The 17629-nt window shown below is 39.8% G+C and overlaps 1 protein-coding gene across 2 annotated transcripts; it reads left to right on the forward strand.

Moving 5' to 3' along the window:
* The first annotated feature begins 399 nt into the window (after positions 1 to 399).
* Positions 400 to 17344, forward strand: LOC125709528 (transmembrane protein 131-like). Of its 2 annotated transcripts, none has more exons than XM_048978086.1 (38): positions 400 to 588; positions 1554 to 1677; positions 1789 to 1905; positions 1990 to 2118; positions 2803 to 2880; positions 2969 to 3125; positions 3209 to 3265; positions 3439 to 3500; positions 3580 to 3682; positions 4187 to 4295; positions 5095 to 5248; positions 5485 to 5655; positions 5940 to 6050; positions 6146 to 6280; positions 6497 to 6601; positions 6723 to 6809; positions 7059 to 7211; positions 7350 to 7425; positions 7520 to 7634; positions 7747 to 7885; positions 8051 to 8160; positions 8882 to 8948; positions 9203 to 9354; positions 9681 to 9823; positions 10212 to 10395; positions 10660 to 10845; positions 11322 to 11480; positions 12750 to 13219; positions 14160 to 14236; positions 14474 to 14598; positions 14691 to 14806; positions 14907 to 15062; positions 15158 to 15305; positions 15424 to 15548; positions 15627 to 15726; positions 16035 to 16120; positions 16300 to 16451; positions 16836 to 17344. In XM_048978086.1, exons 1-38 carry the CDS (start codon positions 452 to 454, stop codon positions 17139 to 17141), a joined length of 5181 nt encoding a protein of 1726 aa, XP_048834043.1. In that variant the 5' UTR covers positions 400 to 451; the 3' UTR covers positions 17142 to 17344. The 2 variants fall into 2 exon arrangements, with proteins under 2 accessions (XP_048834043.1, XP_048834044.1); XM_048978087.1 differs by having other exon boundaries at positions 2969 to 3119.
* The last annotated feature ends 285 nt before the right edge of the window (positions 17345 to 17629 follow it).

Raw genomic sequence — 17629 nt, forward strand, 5'->3', positions numbered from 1 at the left:
TCTGTAGCTAAAATAGCGTGAAATTCTAGCCGAGGGCCGGAGTTGGCGGTTTTGATAAGGAATCGGGGAAGCAGGTCATGCAGCATGTCCCTCTGTAGGATTTTCAGGCAACGCATATGGGGCCAAAAGAGCCGTGTCTGCTTTCTGTGCCAGGCACAGTACCACGCAACGTGCAGCTTGCAGTGGCCTATAAGACAGGCGGGGTGGGGGGGGCTAGCGGGCTAGAAATTCAAGAAAGCCCTTTTTAATGTTCCCACGATGCACCTCTTTCAGCAGCCCACTCTATTGCTGAGCTCATTTTTTACTAACCTGTTAGCTCTGATCAGAAAAAAAGCAGGCTTGTTGCAATAAGACACCTGTAGTTGCCAGACAGGTCTGTTGGGTCCCTCCCCTGCGCTTTTGCTCCAAGTTCAGACCTGTGATCCCAAAGCACACATTGTTGTTATGGGAAATGTGGAGACAGAGCATGTACTCCCTGCTTTTCGCGTTACGGTGTCTGCTCAGCCTGCCTGCTTCTTACAGCGAACCCATGCAGGAGAGCTACAGAGCCCTTGAGTTTCAGCCGTCCATGCTGGACTTCCAGGAACAGTAAGTATTACCCCGTACATTCTGTTTAACGTCTCGCTTCCTTGGTGTTTAGGAAGCAGTCTTTATTATTTCGACAGTTCCTAAAGTTATTTTATTTTATCATTGATCTGAAATAACTTTTGGCTATTTGTCAATTTTTAGGTCTATACGAAAGATCTAACAGAACTGAAAAAACTTTATGAAATTTGAACATGTTTTACTTTGACGAAGGAAACTTAGCTGAAAAAAAACAAACAACACAAAATTACATACTTGGGGTTTTATGAAGGTTTTCGAGATTTGACAGTTTAAAGTATGAATTATTTGATTAAACGTGATCCAGAATAAAAAGGGTGTGTTCCAGTCAGTGGGCGTGACCAGAACGACATTACGACACCTGCACAACAAATCAGCGGCAGGTGCGCGGGTAGATTCTATTAAAATGAGCATGTGCTCTAATAAGGAAATATACATCCTATCACATTTCAAATTTACATTATTACAAATGTACAAATTTTACATTATTACAAATGTACAAATTTTACATTATTACAAATGTACAAATTTTATTATTAATCGGCATAACTATTTTGTTTGTTATTCTGTGATTGTTATCCTGTGTTTTCCCATATTCCAGTTCAAATGGGAACAGAATAATTCATTAAATAAACAGATACATTTCTGTTCTTTTGTGCACATTCCAGCTGTTTCCAGTGTTCTATCACTGTAAAATGCTAAACAGTTAGTGATGGTCAACAGATGCACATTAGAGAGTCTGCACTGGAACCGTGGACTACCTACAGTTTGTTTTCTTTATAGTTTGCAAGCTGATTTTAAACAGACTTCGACTGGACCAAATAATACTTACGAATAACCTTGCTTTTCGTTTTTCGGAATGCTGATTAATTTTTAATAGCGTTAGGAAATTGTACTGGTGCAGAAACGTAAAGGCCATGCGTTCTGTCATGTTTTTAATATCTGTGCAGGGCTGTTGGGGTACCAGAAATAAGAAAAGTTTATTTACACAATCCAAGTTCAGAAGAAACTATCATTTTATTATCAATATCTGCAGCGACTTCACATTTTTACACATCATTTTTTCAGAATAGGGTAAGCACTCAATCACTTATTTTATTATAATACTGTAATAATCTTGCCGCTTATTAAAACTATACTGTTCCCTTTTTTACTCCAAGAATAACATAATGTCCCCTTATTCAGATAATTCTACCAAAAGGAAACACGTCTTTTGATGTAGTGTTTCAAGCCCGAGTCGTGGGCAATGTGGAAAACACCTTCTTCATTAATACATCCCACCATGGCATTTTCACTTACCAGGTAAGTACTGAAAGGTCACGAAATTTCATGCCTCAGAACTGGTGCAGAGATAACACACTTTTTTCACTGGCGTCCCTTTTGAAGGTGTTTGGTGTGGGTGCACCTGACCCTTACAGACTACGGCCCTTCACTGGGTGCAGAGCAGCCCACCCGCTGAGCAGCGACTTTTTACCACTGGTAAACAATCCGAATCCATGCAGAGAAGCACTACAGGTACCATCCTTGCTCTCTGGACGTGTGTCACTGCTCTTCGTTATGTCTGATTTATCCAGCAAACATGATCTCAGCATGGTTTCTCATCAGTTGCCTGTCATTTTGTGTTGGATCCACACTCATTCAAAGTGGAAAAAATTTAGGTTGAGTTTTAGCGTAAGTTATATCCACCTCATTGCAGATACTGTAAAGTACTCAAAGCTGTAATGTAGTTTGGAGTCACAAGGATCAGTTGGACATTATTTATACATATACAGTATGTACTGTAGCAGCCAATAATGTTATAACTACTGTTTATGTAATAACTGCCGGTAACGTAATAATTTTTACATGCTTTGTGTAATATTTCAATAATGTCATAATGGTCTTGTCCTATTCCAATAACTGACCAATAATTTTGACTGAGGAATAATATTACATTACTAGTAAAGTATTGCATTATTGGCTTTTATTATGTTAAGAATGGAAAAAATATTATGTTATTGTACTATTGGCTGCTACATCATACAGCCAGCATATTTAATTTATCTATTCTTATCTACTATTCTTCACATATAAATAATCTGGTTAATAAACTAAAATAATAAAATGCATGATTGAGGATGCATGAGGAGTTTTTAGCTTCACTGGCGAGATGCCACAGTGCAGTAGTTTATAAGTTTCTGCCTGATTTCTTGCCTCCAGGTGGGGCACCTGCATGCCAGGTCAGAGGACTTTTACTTGGATCTGCCCAATGGTCAGAAAGAAGATACGACATCATGGGTTGGTCTCCAGCATTCATGCATTTTATGATTTTTGAAATACATTTTTCATATACTGGCTTGCCTGACGTTTTGTCCGTTTAATGCAGGAGATGCCTTCAGTTGAGAAAAAAATGGTAATGAAGACCAGCATCACCTCAAGGATCAAAGACAACCATACAGGTTTACTCAGAATCAAAGCCAGGTCTCCCACCCAGGAGCAATACATCATCCTTCCAGTGAAGATGGCGATATCTACAGGTAAAGGTACAGACCATAGTGTCCCATAGTGATTATCGGGTTGAGCAAGCCTTCTTCAGCCATTGTTGACGATTGTTATTCTGCCGTAGCACCTGATGTGTACATTTCTAAAGAGATGCTGGATTTTGGTGCACTGAGATCACAAGGTAAGCCAAACTTATAAACAAATGTCTTCTCCTAAAACTTTCTTCCTGAACACAGTCAATGGTCAAAAATACAGGATATCTTTGCCAGCAGCTACATGAAGTCCATGACTACAACTTTATGTTCTTGCATGTGACTGTGTATCTTGTGTTTTCCCTGTTTATTTATTATGCAGATCCTTCAAAACATATGAACGTTTACCTTGTAAATTTAGGAACAAAGGATGTTCCAATTAAAGTAGGTACCCTCTTCAGGTATATATAATTGTCTAGTTGATCTTTCTCCAGTACATTCTAACATTGTCTTTGATTTACAGAGCGTTAACCCTATGCCATCGATCAAAGCACTCACAGTGGACTTTGAGCCAGTCACAGTGAAACCAGGAGAAAATATCAAAATTGCAACTATTAGTTTCCATGGTAAGTTGCAGCATCATCATATTATCAAGATTGCAATGTGTTTTGAAGCATTTGTCAAAGAACTGGATTAATGTATTGAGTTTAGTGCAATCTCCACATAATGACTGTGACTAAATATAGAGCTGGGTAAGTGGATGTTTATTATTACAAATTCTTGCTATATGTCATTCTCAACATTCTCATCTGTCATAACAGTCAGGTCTGAGCCACACTCAGCTTTACTGGTGGAGCCTACTTGTATAGTTTTCAAATCCCCCTGGGTTTCTGCCTTTCTTCCAATTAATTCATTTAAAAAAAAAAATGCTGACTGTGAATCCCTTTTGATACGCGATTTGTGTAAACTTTTTAGCATTTAAAAAAACTGTTCTGCTGAGTGATGCTTCCTGCAGAATTTCCACAAAGTCAACAAAACCCCCCAAAAGAGAAACAAATAAAATGTGATTGCACTTGCCAACATATCAGTGTAGTATTGTGAGTTTTATGGTGTGGAACTTTATTTTTCAGCATCAAAAGTACATAAAGGGTCTCAATTTTCTGGTAAAATAACAATAAAGACAAACGAAGAAAGCTACACATATCTTGATATTCCATACAAAGCTGAAGTTTTCAATGGGTAAGTAACACATTAACCTTATAGCAAATGCAACACAAAGAAAAATAATATAGAATTAATAAAGTTTTCAGCATTTCAGTTTTAGATCATGTATATACAGGCAATGAAATTAAGCCAAACCAGTTCATTGTTAGAGCTTAACAAGTATAGAAAGCTGTAGTCATATTATTTGTTCCACCCCCTCTCTGCCTCTGTTACCATTATATCCCATCATCTCCTTTTAGGAGATCAAGAACCTGATTCATTGCTTTGGTTAGATCCCCTCCATCTAGCTGCATGCCAGCTGCATGCATGTCTGTCATGACTTGAAGGACGAAAGACTCAGGGGCAAGGCAGGCGTGCGGGTAAAGCAGAAAGGAGTTTTATTGAAATAACTGAACAGGGATGGTAGACAAACAGGATCACATTGGATCAGAAACAGGAAGACTAGAACTTGGAAGGACACAGGCAACAAGAAGGTTCGACTCCAATGACTAGCCTGGGGAGCACAGCACTGGAAAGCACGTATATATGAGATTAATAAGGGAGCTAACAAGAGGCAGCTGGGAGTGATTAACACGAAGGTTAGGAATAAAGGGTAAGACAAATGAGTAACAGGTGTGGCTTGTTAGGGTCATGCTAGGGAGGAGACAGGACATGACAATGTCACAGTATTTGTACTGAGCATTCCTGTATGTGACTATACCTTCACTTCTAGCTTAATTAAGTAATCTGGTTATGGAGTATTACTATTCTGAGATGTGGCTTTCAAAACTTAGCCATGCGTATTTAGATCATTTCACCCCTCTTTTCCATGCAGGTACCTCTGGTTTGACAGCACAGCTACTTTATTCCACATAAGGGACAGTCTAACCGAACCAGTGAAGAGACCCATCCTTGTAACCAACACCTACGACTTCCCAGTTCTAATCCATAATGTTTCCCTGGCAAAAGAGGCCAAAACAATGTTCAATGTTAGTGACAAGATCTTAATCAATACAGTGGAGGGATGGTTGGATGAGAATGGACATTTATGGAAGGATATTATATTCAAATTTGTTTATGAATTTTAAACATCTGGGCATAATCAAATTAGAAGTGATTTCTTCTGTAAATGACACCTTGCACTGTCAAGACTATGGATGCTAAAGTCTATGAATTCTTGTATCCAGGCTGTCGTGTAACCGGTCTGTATCTATGTTGCTGTTAGGTGCAGAACGTCAGCCAGCCGATTCTAATTCCACCACATGAGTCACACTACCTCTTGAATCTCCATTTCTGGCCTGTGAAAACCTCGACTTACATTGACAGCAACATTGTACTCATCACCAACGTGTCAAAGTTTTACCTACCCGTCAGGGCTTTCACTGGCTTCCTAGAGGTATGCCCCCAAGCAGGCCAAAGTAATTCTTACAGCAGTCATTACTTAGCAATATTTGTAAGTCAAGTGCCTTCGCTCCACATCTCTGAAGCCTTTTTTTAACTGGTGCAGAAAGCTTTTGTACGTCTTGGACGCTCCCTACTTTATTAAATAATTTGAAATGTGATAGGACCCATATTGCATCTAACACGCTCTTTAGAAAAGTATATATTACCTGAATTATTTTGTAAATAGTAGTATTTGGCCATTGTTTTGTTGCTTTCCCCTTGTCCACCGTCAAACAGGTCCTGGTTCTTCCTCCTAGTCTGGAACAGCACTGGATGGACTTCGGTGTGGTCAACCTTAATACAACTGCTAGCATTTTGCTGGCAGTTTTCAATAGTAACCCAACTGAGGTAAAAGCACTCTCATCGTTCACTGATTTCCATTGATGTCTCAGAGTGCACAAGCTTAATCGTGCAGGCACCGACTGTCACCACATCTTCTGCAGCTGGAGATCAAGTCCTGGAAGGTCACAGGGGACGGATTTTCCATCGAGCTGTTAAGATCTGAACCAGGGAATAAAACAACTGCACTGTCAAAGACAAAGATTCTGCAAAATGCGTCTGCATCGTATCAGGAAACTGTAAGTTTAGGATTCTTTACAAAATCCTGAAATTCAATAAACCTATGACTTTATATAGTACATGAGTGTGTACTATATTTATACAGTACATGAGTGTGTACTATATTTTGTTCAATCTCTTAAATTTTGAAGAACACAACTGTATTTAGAGTTGTTTGAATGCAGGAAGGAAATTATCAAAGAAATCAGCCTGATTGCTTTTTTGTCTCTGGCCAGGTGATATTATCTTCTGGATATTATGCTCTGTTCCGAGTCACACTACTGGCACAGGAACTCAAAGGAACATATGATGAAGCAATACGTATCACATCTGATTACGAGGTACGAGGGAATTCCTCGCTACTACTAATACTACAGTTATTATGCTACCTGTGGCACAATGATCTTTTGTGGGTGATTCTGTTCAAGCTAATTACTGTATATGATGTCTTTTTCCTTACAGATATTAACCATCCCAGTGAAAGCTGACACGGCAGTTGAGGCATTGACTAGCTCACCAAAGCAGATTATTCTACCAAAATGCTTTCCGGTAAGGAGAAATTTCACTCACTCATGGATATTCCCTACCACCCATTTAAACACTAATCGAAAGTGTGGTCCCCAGTGTAAATCTCAATGGGTTGTAGAGAGAGGAGATGTTCATCTAAGATTTGAAGGTGCTAGAAAATGCCAACTAGTTCTTATTATGGGTCTGGTATATGTGCCACACAAACTCTGTGCTGAATGTCTCCGGTGGAAATACCACCTCCTTGGTCTGTCATTTTGTTTCCCTTTCCAGGGAAAGGTAGTTCGTCAAAGCTTTGGCATTGTGAGCTCCTTGTCTCAGAGCGTGAAAAGGCTACACATCCATCGTGTGACTGATGATGAGCGTTTCTATCACAGAAGGCTAAAAACAAGCAAGATGGACCTGGAATCAAGACAAAGGTTAAAGGTGCTTAATTTCAGCAAACCTCTAGGGGAAACTGCTTTGGCAAACGGGCTTTAATGAAGAATATCACTGGATGTTAATAATTAGTTATTGAAGATTGAATGTGTAATATTTTACTTAATAGTTTCTTAATTTTTTTAGATAGCAAACATTTATTTTGATGGCAGTTTGGAGTGTGGGAATCAATGTTATGTCGGACTACCGTTTCTTCTTAAATGTAAGTAGAATTAAACAGCCACTTGTTTTGCTGATGTTCAGAGCCTGTGGCTTGTTCGTATTCATAGTGATTTTATGAGCTGTTCCCTTTACAGTGGAATCTGCATCACATGGGCTGCAGATGCAGCAGGACCTCTGGAGTTCAGATACAGACTTGCACCAAACACTTCTTGAAAGATGGAGAAGTGTGAAGGAAAACAATGGGGACAAGTACGTAGATTGTAGTAGTTGTAATGTTTCAATATTTACTCATTGAAGACTTAAGCTTGTCAGCAAGAAAAAACCTAGACTTACTAAACTTTTGAAAAATCTTATTTGGAAGGGTGAAAGCCATCTTTGAGATGACCACTGCTCTTCAAAGTAACATACAAACGGAAGTAACAGCCCAGATGGTGTGGCCATCGATAATCAACTCCTCACGCGAGATCATTTTCCCCTTGACCCAAACCCACAGCTCCTCTGTAAGTTGAAACACTTTCACACTTATGGACCTGTTTTCAGTTCTGAAAAATGCCTCATTTCTCAGCATAACCATGCAGTCTTGTCTTGTGTTGTGTCACCATGTACAGACCTGGGATGGAAATCAGTGCAGGGTTGCTTAGCACATTACTCTTATATATCCACAGGTTAAGGAACTGGTCTTACAAAACCCAGCAGACAGGTCACTATACATCCAGATTCTTCCCTTAACGCTGTATCCCAACTCGTCTGACATGCTAGACAATCTAATTGACAGGTCAGTACAGTACTTGGGGACCCTTCAATGATTTTGGCCTCATCTACGGTGCACTAGTCTTAAAAATGCATGTTCTACATTGAGGTATAGGCTTGTTTCCCTGCTGTGATGCAGAGATGTCAGAGCTACACGTGCCAAAATATAGCAACATCAGCAGGTATGGAAGCTCAGGAAGCCCATACATTTATCATTATTTTCTACCAAAACTTGCTTTTCCGTATTTTTTCCCAGAAGCGTCGCTGCTATTTTTTTCTGCAAAAGCTGTTTCTTACTATTTCGTTACACAGTAACACATAAGATCACATGCCTTGTGGTTCTATCAGACAACAGATTTGGTGAAAAAAAAATTATGGATACTGCAACCACCACATCCTGGATCCAGCAGTCACACTGCCATCGCTAAGATCACATGAGCTTCTCTGTGTGCTTTATATATTAGGTTTTAGTCACACGACACAATGTTATGCGGAGCAGGCTGTTGGTGTTAACAGGCACAGGCACCTAAGGAAGTGTCCACAGACTATATTTCCACGAGAACCAGTCAAACAGAAAATGTCAGTTTTGCGAATATAATTGTTTCCTTGTTCCTGTTATACATAATGCAGTTGCACTTAAGCAGCTATGCTCTTTTATATATTGATTGTAATACTGTATAATATAATACTTTGTAATAATAGACATGTATAACAATAATACATTTGTATTTTGTCCTATTTTTTAGGGCAACCTGGATTAAGTTTCCCCACATCAGCAATAATACACTAGAGTTTCATGTTCAGAGCAATCAGGTAAGCAAAACTGCACCATTTAGGGAGATCTCTTCACGCCATGTTCCCTTAGTGTGAAGTGCAGGATCTGGAGAAGAATATTCTAAGAAGACTATTCATTTCTGTGCATGTTATAATATTATATAGCCAGGCGAAACATCGTGGATTTTAAAAGCAGCATACTTTAAATAGCAAAACATCACAAACAATTATTTTTTTATCCTGAAAAGTAGACATGGCTATACCCAGAATTTGTGCTTTATTATTTTCCCCAGACATCCTTAAATAAAACTGCCAAGCAGTTTGAAGAATGCCCAGCACAACCTTTCGTATGCAACGCCCTGTTATTACCAGGAGAAGTCAGATCTTTTAATGTGAAGTTCACTCCTGTCAGCCACCACACTGTGGCTTCGCTTCTTATCATTAGGTACGTTCAGAGTGTTATTTTTAATACATTTTTTTCACACTCTATATTTGGACTACATACTAGTTATAGATATTACCTGGAATCTGTATAGTCTACCCTGAGTTATTATGTGAGATAGATTAATAGTAATATCAGCATAATCAGACTTGGGAAAAAGCTGATCCATGCAGCTATTTTTTACTGTTATCAAGTTTTATGTTAAATCTTATGAATAATTGGAAATACAATCGCTACTTTCGTACCAGCATGCAAAATTTTGCTTTCCCAACAAAGATAATTGTCTTGTGTGGTTCAATCTGCAAGTAAATGGCTTTGCTCTTTTGAAGGAACAACCTGACTGTTGTGGACCATGTACTAGTACACGGCCGAGGTGCTTCTGAGAATTTAAAAGTCAGTGGGAAGTCTCCTGGTATTCAAAGCTACCTAAAGTTCACGATTACGGAGTCTCTGCTGAAACACTGCACAGAGAGTGAGTAATTATGACGTAACACTGAGATGGTATAAAAGAATCAGCACTCAACATTTATTGTGTGAACGCCGATGGAAAACTGTTCACATTTTACAGCAAAAGCAGCACAGAAACTGTAATAAACACTTTGTTTTTACCACCAAATGATTGCAGAAAGAATAAAAAACATTTTGCTGTTGAAGGACTGTAAATGTTCAGGTCTTACAAAGACAGGATGGTACAGTACAGACAGTGGGAACTCAGGGTTTACAGCTACAAGACTCTTTAAGTCTGCTAGTTGAAAGTATGGTAGTTTCGAAGAACTGGTATATAAATGTATATATTTAGGGCTCCATTGTTGCATGATTTTATATTTCATTGACTTCTTCACTCTCGCCCTTCACTGCAGGGGTGAAACCCAAGCAAAGCTTCACACTCCGAAAGACATTTAAAGTGGAAAACACTGGAGAGCTTACATTCTCAATCAAATCCACTGAAATCGACAACCATATTTGTGAGGCACATGGATTTAAAGTCGTCGACTGCCAAGAATTTACACTTAAACCAAAAGCTTCAAAAGACATTCTTATATTGTGAGTTTACTTAAAAACTGTTGGTTTATTTAAAAGCACTGAAAATCAACTGACTTTAAATCAAATACGTGTTGATGTATTATTGAGTATATGTTCACTCAAACCTGTATTTACTACACGTAACGTCATTCAAACCTACTCTGCAGCTGTCATACACTTTACATTGCCTCTCAATGCACCCTAATTTAAAAAAAAGGCACAAGACACCGCAATTCCTATTTTTCAACCATCTCAAAGCCATGCCCTGCCTTCACTCCTTTCTAGGTTCACTCCCGATTTCAGTGCCTCACGATCAGCGGCGGAGCTGCGGCTGGTGACTGCTGGCGGCTCTGAGTTCTTGTTTACATTGAATGCCTCACTGCCATATCATATGCTGGTGGCTTGCAGTGAAGACCTGGCCAGGCCCAGCTGGGAGCTGGAGCTCTACATAGGCATCTCTGTCATCATGAGGTAAACACATAAAGGGGAGCCAGGTAGGGAGCCATGGCAACAGTAATACAAAGGAAAAGCCTTAGTCATGTTGGGGAAGTGAATTAAGTCAAAGTCAAAGTAAAGTTTATTGTCATTCGGACCATACAATTCCAGAGTGCATAGTAGAACGAAATTGCGCTTCTCCCGGCTCAATGTGTAAAACAAAACAAAATAATAATAACCTCACAGAGACTACTATTCAGGACAGAGATAAATCTTGCGCAGAGTAAATAGTGCTCAAAGTTCAAATTTGCACCGAGTCAATTAACCTCAAAGATTAAACCAAACTATACAAATGTCCATACAAAGTAGGTACACATTTTTATACTTGCTCTGATCCCTTTTCTGAAAGTCTTGGATGGCAAGGATTAGTTTTCTCACTGAACTGTTGCATTCACTCCTGCTTGATGCCTTGTAGAAGGACAACAGTAGTAAAAAAAGTCCTTTGTCTTCAGCTTCATGTTCCTTCTAGTGATGGCGATGGCCTACCTTGAAGCCAAGGGAATCTGGGAACCATTTAAGAGGCAACTGTGTTGTGAAGGATGTGATGCTCCATCAGAGACAGAGAGAGCGTTGATTATCAGGGAAACTGCACAAAATCGAACACACACCAAGTAAGTAAGGTCTTTAAAACACTGTGCTGTGTGGTGGCCTATTGAGCAATGTGCAGCAATAGTAATAACATAGGAGAATGAGCGTGGTTGTACTCCAGTACATCACGGCTGTGATTCAGATGAAGGCACTGAAATTTTGGTCAAGATTTTTACTTTCTGGATCTCAGCTATCCATCTCTGGTAAACACTGCCGCCTCGCACCTCACAAGCGTCGGATCTCATTTCCTTGTGTGAGTTGGCATTTTCCTGCATTGCAAACATTTCCTTGCTGAGTCCAAAAATATGAAATAGGCTGACTGCTGTTTGTAAATTGCCCGTAGTGTATGATTATGTGTGTATATGGAGTTAATTTTGTGCCGACAGACAAACTTTTGAAAACCACAAGCAAATGATTAAATATCAGACTGAAAATATATATTGCAAATATGCAAAAAAATAGTTAAATAATTCTTCTTACTTGGTTTTTTTGCTTCTAAAATTTTTTTTTTGCTTCTGACATTTCACATTATTTTAACGGGTAGGCGGGTCTTGGAAGGGGGTGTGTGTGTTACGTGACTATTGGTCATCTGGAACTGTGAGTTGTGTGTAAGATTTTTGTTGGCCTAATGTTATCTGTTAGCTAATGGCTGTCTGATAATCTGGATAAGGCCAGCAGGTTGGTGGAACAGCGAAAGTTACTCAACTGTATAGGTTGGTGAGATTTTATGAACATGAAATATCTGTTGCATACAACCGATTTCTAATAAAAAATACTATATAAAATACTATATAAATACTATATAAAACCGCACAGATGCAATTCCACTCAAGCCTTAGCAGCTGAAAACTGGCTCCGGACCTTTCCGCCATGATTAATTCCAGCTCACCATTAGATGTGTTCACCCTTTTATAAGACCCGCCCACTTGTTAAAAAAAGTGCCAAAAGTCAGAAGCAAACAAACATTCCAGAAGCAAAAGAAAAGAAGACAAAATCATGTATTTATATATATATTTATTTTATTTTTTATATTTGCAAGGCATATTTACATTCTAATACATAGTTTTTGGTTGTGGTTTTCAAAATTTTGTTTAATACTTTTGGCACAAAATTAACTCCATATATGTTGAGCTAGCATCCGATCTCAGGTGGTCCGTAGCCCTGTGCTGCTCAGCCTGTCATCTGGACCTGCCTGTGACCCTGACTACGATACACAGTCAGAATATGGATGATTACTGTCTTGTTGAAAACACATTACCATCTTAGACAGGCCATATATATTTTTCCTTTAGCCTGAATGAAGACGCAAACCACGATTCTACACAAGGAATGAACAATCCTGGCACTTCCTCAGTGTGGATCAATGGCCCACCATGTACCACGCGATCAGAAACCCAGGGCACCAGCAAGACGTACTCCAACCTGGCTGGCCTGAGGTCCAGGATTATTAACAAAGCCAAAGTGAGTTTTAGCAGGAGCTCCAGGCCGTCACAGCCAGCGCAGCAGCAGCAACAGCAGTTGGTGTCCAGCTCCCTGGACATGCAGACCTCCACGGCTGCAGCACTTCCCAAAGACCAGCCTGCACAGACCCCCAAAACTCTCCCTGAGACTAGGGCTGAGGCTGAAGGCAAAACACCTGAAAGCTCAACGAACCCAGATTTCTCCAGCTTTGCCGGAGCTGTGGACAAGAACGTAGGGTGCCAAAATGCTTCTCCAACTAAGCTGCTCCAAAACCAGCAGGCCCTACTTTCTCCAAACAAAGGTACGCGTAGAAAACAAAAGAAACTGCACAACCATAATAACAAATAGCAAAAATATATATAACTACTGAGTTTGCCCGTTGCAGGTGACTTTTTGCTAAACATTTTGTTCCTTGATTATGCTGGAGACCATTTCAAGTACAGTCACATGCCACATAAGGAGATTTAGGTCAACAAAGACCCAAATATACTAGTGGCCAAAACACCTAGCGTTGTTGACAAAAATTACTATACAAATTTTGGCAATAAGGTTTATAAACAATCAAAAAATATTACAAATATCATTCATTGGTTGATTAAATAAGTAACTGAAGCAACAACTGAATAAAGTTCTGCAATCTCTAAAAATTGGAAGCGTTTCCACAATTTTGTCCAATAGTGTACAGTATACAGCGGTAGTTACAATGGAGAGAAAGAAATGCTATCGCCTAGCGACGCTCTAGCTGTCATGACGCTGTAGCACAACATATTACTCAAATGTTTGTGGTGATTCTGGCGTGAACAAACCTACTGCCTTCCCAGCCATATAAAAGTATAGCATGTGTACTGTGTACAGTCCATAATACATGATAATGATGATAAACAACTGTGATACTGGATTGCATATTTACAGTCATGCATGGCTTACCGACGTGGATATTTTATGAGAAATGCATCGTTAGGCGATTCTACCATTGTGAGAACATCATAGAGTGTACTTACATAAACCTAGATGGTATAGCCCCACTACACATTATATACCTTAACTAATGATAAAAAGTACAGCATAGTAAATACTGTGCATGACTGTACGGCAAAACATGTTTCATTGTAAAGAAATTTAGGTATGAAATTATTTTTGAAAAAGTTTCCTTTTACTGATTTAAATTTACTCCTTTCTTAATTTCTTTGGTGTTCTACCATCTGCAGCTTTGTAGTATTAAATGGTTTCTCTGGTTCAAGGTTCTGGAACAAAACGGAAAATGCAGACTAAACCCCAGGTCCAAGACCATCCCAAGGAGAAAGAGCCGAAGTCAAAGGTAAGGCGTCCAGGGGGAAAATCAAAGAACACACTGAGCAGGTATGAAGACACCTCCTAAAGAAACACTGAGATGTCGGGCCTAGATTCAGTGGGGTCAGCGTCAGCTGGACCAAAGGGTTCTGAGATACTGGGGTCATTAAAAGTCTCATGATATTGATATTGATGTGTGTGTGTGTAACTTATTGAACTGGTTGTTTTATACCTGTTACCTGCATAATTCTTCTTGCTTACGTAGGATGTAATGAAAACCAGGCCATTCACGCTAGAAAAGGAAAAGGTGGAGGGAACTGCAGCATCACCCCCAAAATCAGACAAAAGGAAGCCAGACACAAAAGACCCCATTACAGATGTAAATTCCAAGTAAGTTCAGCCATGGATCTGAACAGAACAGCCGCAGTCCCCCTGTGACCCCATTTTTCTCATACAGAAAACCTCCCTTTCCAATCCTCCAGTTCACTGGAATTGCCATACATAACTGCCCACGAAATCAAACGCCGCAAACAGTTAGCAAAAACCTTGAAGCCTCCTCCACCAGCAAAGGGCCCTCAAATCAAGAATACAGAGACAGGTGGGAGAAGTTTAAGAAGCACTTTGCGTTATTTTCCATATTGGTCCCTAAATGTTACATGGCCTATTTGAGGTGTGACCCTTTCAATTGTCCTCTCCAGTGTCCGGCGAGCAGACAGAAGGCTGCCATCCTCACCCCCTTGGGAAGCCGGCTGATGCAGCAGCAGAATCAGGAAACATCAGCAGTTCTGAGGAGGAAAGTGATTCTTCCCTTCCTCCAGAGTGGGACTCTGTCCCAGTCCAGCCAGTCAGCAGTGGTAAATAATTCCAGGATACCATTTCAGAGACTTCCCATGTAAAATGTTTAATTCAGCACATCTCAATTGAGCTTCTTTTGTGCCTTTGCTCTCAGGTGATGACGGCCTCTACCAGTTATCTCTGCAAACCATGAATGCAGACACTTTCATAAAAAGATCCACTTCCACAGCATGTCCACCTCCTGCCACATCCCTCAGCCTGATAGCCCATGGAACAGATAGCAATGTGGACTGCACAGCATGGTAAATTACCCAGAATTACTGAGAAGTGGCCTCATTATAAGTTATAATGTTAGATATTTTAGGCAATCTTCATAAATGTTTTTCTCCTAGACTTTATCCTATGTGTTTATGCTTACAGTAAGACCCAATTTAAAAGAGAACCTGGACACATGAACAAGAAGCTGACAAAATCAATCTCGTTACCTGATAAATGCGGCAGTCTCATCACTACTGTTGTGGCAGCAGATTATGACAAAAGTCCAGGTAAATTACTCATTTTTTTGAGGTCATTTAAAATGTCCCAGCAAGGTGGGAGTAGCTCATCAATGGTATTATTCTCAGGTGGCAGCAGCCCAGTCATGGGGACGTCTAGAAAAGGCAACATTCCAGGGACCGTGGCCTTTCCTCAGGACAAATCCATTTGGAGCTACGGGCCCAACAGGTTAGAATAAGCAGAGACCTCCCGAGGTTCAGAGCAGTAGAGCTATTTGTGTTCTGGAAAATTCGAAGTGGTATTAGCTATAAATCCTGTTGTAGGTAAATAATTAGTTATTTAATTTGGCACAAATGAATCTAAAGTAAGCGAACAAGTGGTGCATGTGCTGGATGTTGTTTGAAACTCTTTTGATGGCAACTTTTAAATTTTAAACATACAACTCAGAATCATCCTCTCCTATTGTTCGCCTACGAAAACAAGAATATTCGCAAGAATAAAGAATGACGTTTGCATTTGTTTTTCTTTCCATACAGTGCTGGATTGTGGAATCCGTTCACTCCCTGTAATAGCAACAATTTAAATTCTTCTGGGCCCAGTGATACATTTAAAGGTTCTGGAGGTGGGTGAAAGGTTCCCACAAAAGGAATAATGGAAACTGATGCTAGCTGCGTTTATGTAATCATTTGTTTAAAGTATATTTTAATTCTCACATTACCTTTGCGATTATTATGAATGGACAAACAAGGTAGATACTTTCAGCCAGATCTCACATGGTTAAGTCTCACTCCCTGTCATTAGCCTTTAGTGGTATGCCCTTCACCAAGAGCCAAGAACATCAGCCAAAGTGGTCCAACTTCAATGCTGTGTCCCCGTCAATCTGGGAACCGTCCAGCGGTGATCCTCTGCATCCCTGGCCTATCACTACAAGCTCACCATCATTCTCCACTGAAGTAAGACAAAGTCACAATGTTGAGAATCATGTTGATATCCCAGGGAAGTATTAAAAGCCATGGGGAATGCACTTTATCCATGATATAAAGATTTTGAAGTTTATCCTTTAATGAGACTGAAAAGAACAGTAAGGTTGTGGAAAATTTTGGTCGTGCTCAGTATGTATAGGAAACCTTCCATTTAAAACTCCTGGCTGCTTGTGGATGGAATTCCAATATTTTTTTCCATTTTCCAATATTCCAACAATTTTAATAATACATTATTTAAGAATGTACTACTCTATGTCTATGTAATTAGAATTACATACCAGTTAAAATAAGGTTAAACAGTCCAAAAGAGATTATGAAACCCTAAACCCATGGCTGCCCATTCTGCCCCTGAAGTCTGTTCTAGGCACGAGCAGAGGCCTGTGGTCCACCACCACTCCATACAGCACATCCATCTGGTCACCCACCTTCACGACACCTGCCGCTGAAGTACTTCCCAACCCCAGTGGGAGCTCCAACAGAGGGTTTCCTAGCCAACACCAAAATGGGAGGCTTGCGCAATGTCTAGGGCTGCCAGCCAACAGCGAGACGGGAGGGACCTACAGCCTCTGGGGCATGTGGGGCCCGACCCCAAACAGAAGGTCCTCTGAACCTTGGAACGGCACTTCAACTGCTGAGTGCTGTTATTACTTTACACAGTAGGAGATATGTGTCTTTTCTTTCTGGTATTGCACCTGTAAAACTGTCTGTTATGGGTTTGTACATGATCCAGAGTGATGAACTCACTATTATGGTTGAAATAAAACAAAGTCAACATTTACAATTTCTCTCCAATTTTCCACACGTTTTACCTTGTTGGAGGCACCGTATCAAAATAAAAGATTTCAGACAGATTCCTACTAAAAGTGGTCCTGCTGTTTATTTTTCCAGTGGACGGCACATATTACTCCAATCAAAATGTAGCCAATTATGTTCTGGATTTACCTGTCACGTCATATAAATTTCATATACTTTTCACACAACCCCGTGTGATGGTACTAATGTTATATACTCAGATATATGCAGTAACATAACACGTGTATATATATTCAAAATAAGGGTCTCAAGAAAAATAAGAAAAATCCCGGAAGACTCCATTAAATTAAATTAATATAGAAATATTATATTAACATTTTAACAATCAACATCAT

The sequence above is a fragment of the Brienomyrus brachyistius genome, chromosome 16 (assembly GCF_023856365.1).
Source record: "Brienomyrus brachyistius isolate T26 chromosome 16, BBRACH_0.4, whole genome shotgun sequence".
Lineage (NCBI taxonomy): Eukaryota > Metazoa > Chordata > Actinopteri > Osteoglossiformes > Mormyridae > Brienomyrus > Brienomyrus brachyistius.

Bases quoted from the DNA above. Each gene is read 5' to 3' on its own strand.
- LOC125709528 (XM_048978086.1), top strand. From the start codon at position 452: ATGTGGAGACAGAGCATGTACTCCCTGCTTTTCGCGTTACGGTGTCTG. The intron at 2,119-2,802 runs GTACCATCCTTG...TCTTGCCTCCAG, and splicing joins CATGCAGAGAAGCACTACAG to GTGGGGCACCTGCATGCCAG. The intron at 6,602-6,722 runs GTACGAGGGAAT...TTTTCCTTACAG, and splicing joins GTATCACATCTGATTACGAG to ATATTAACCATCCCAGTGAA.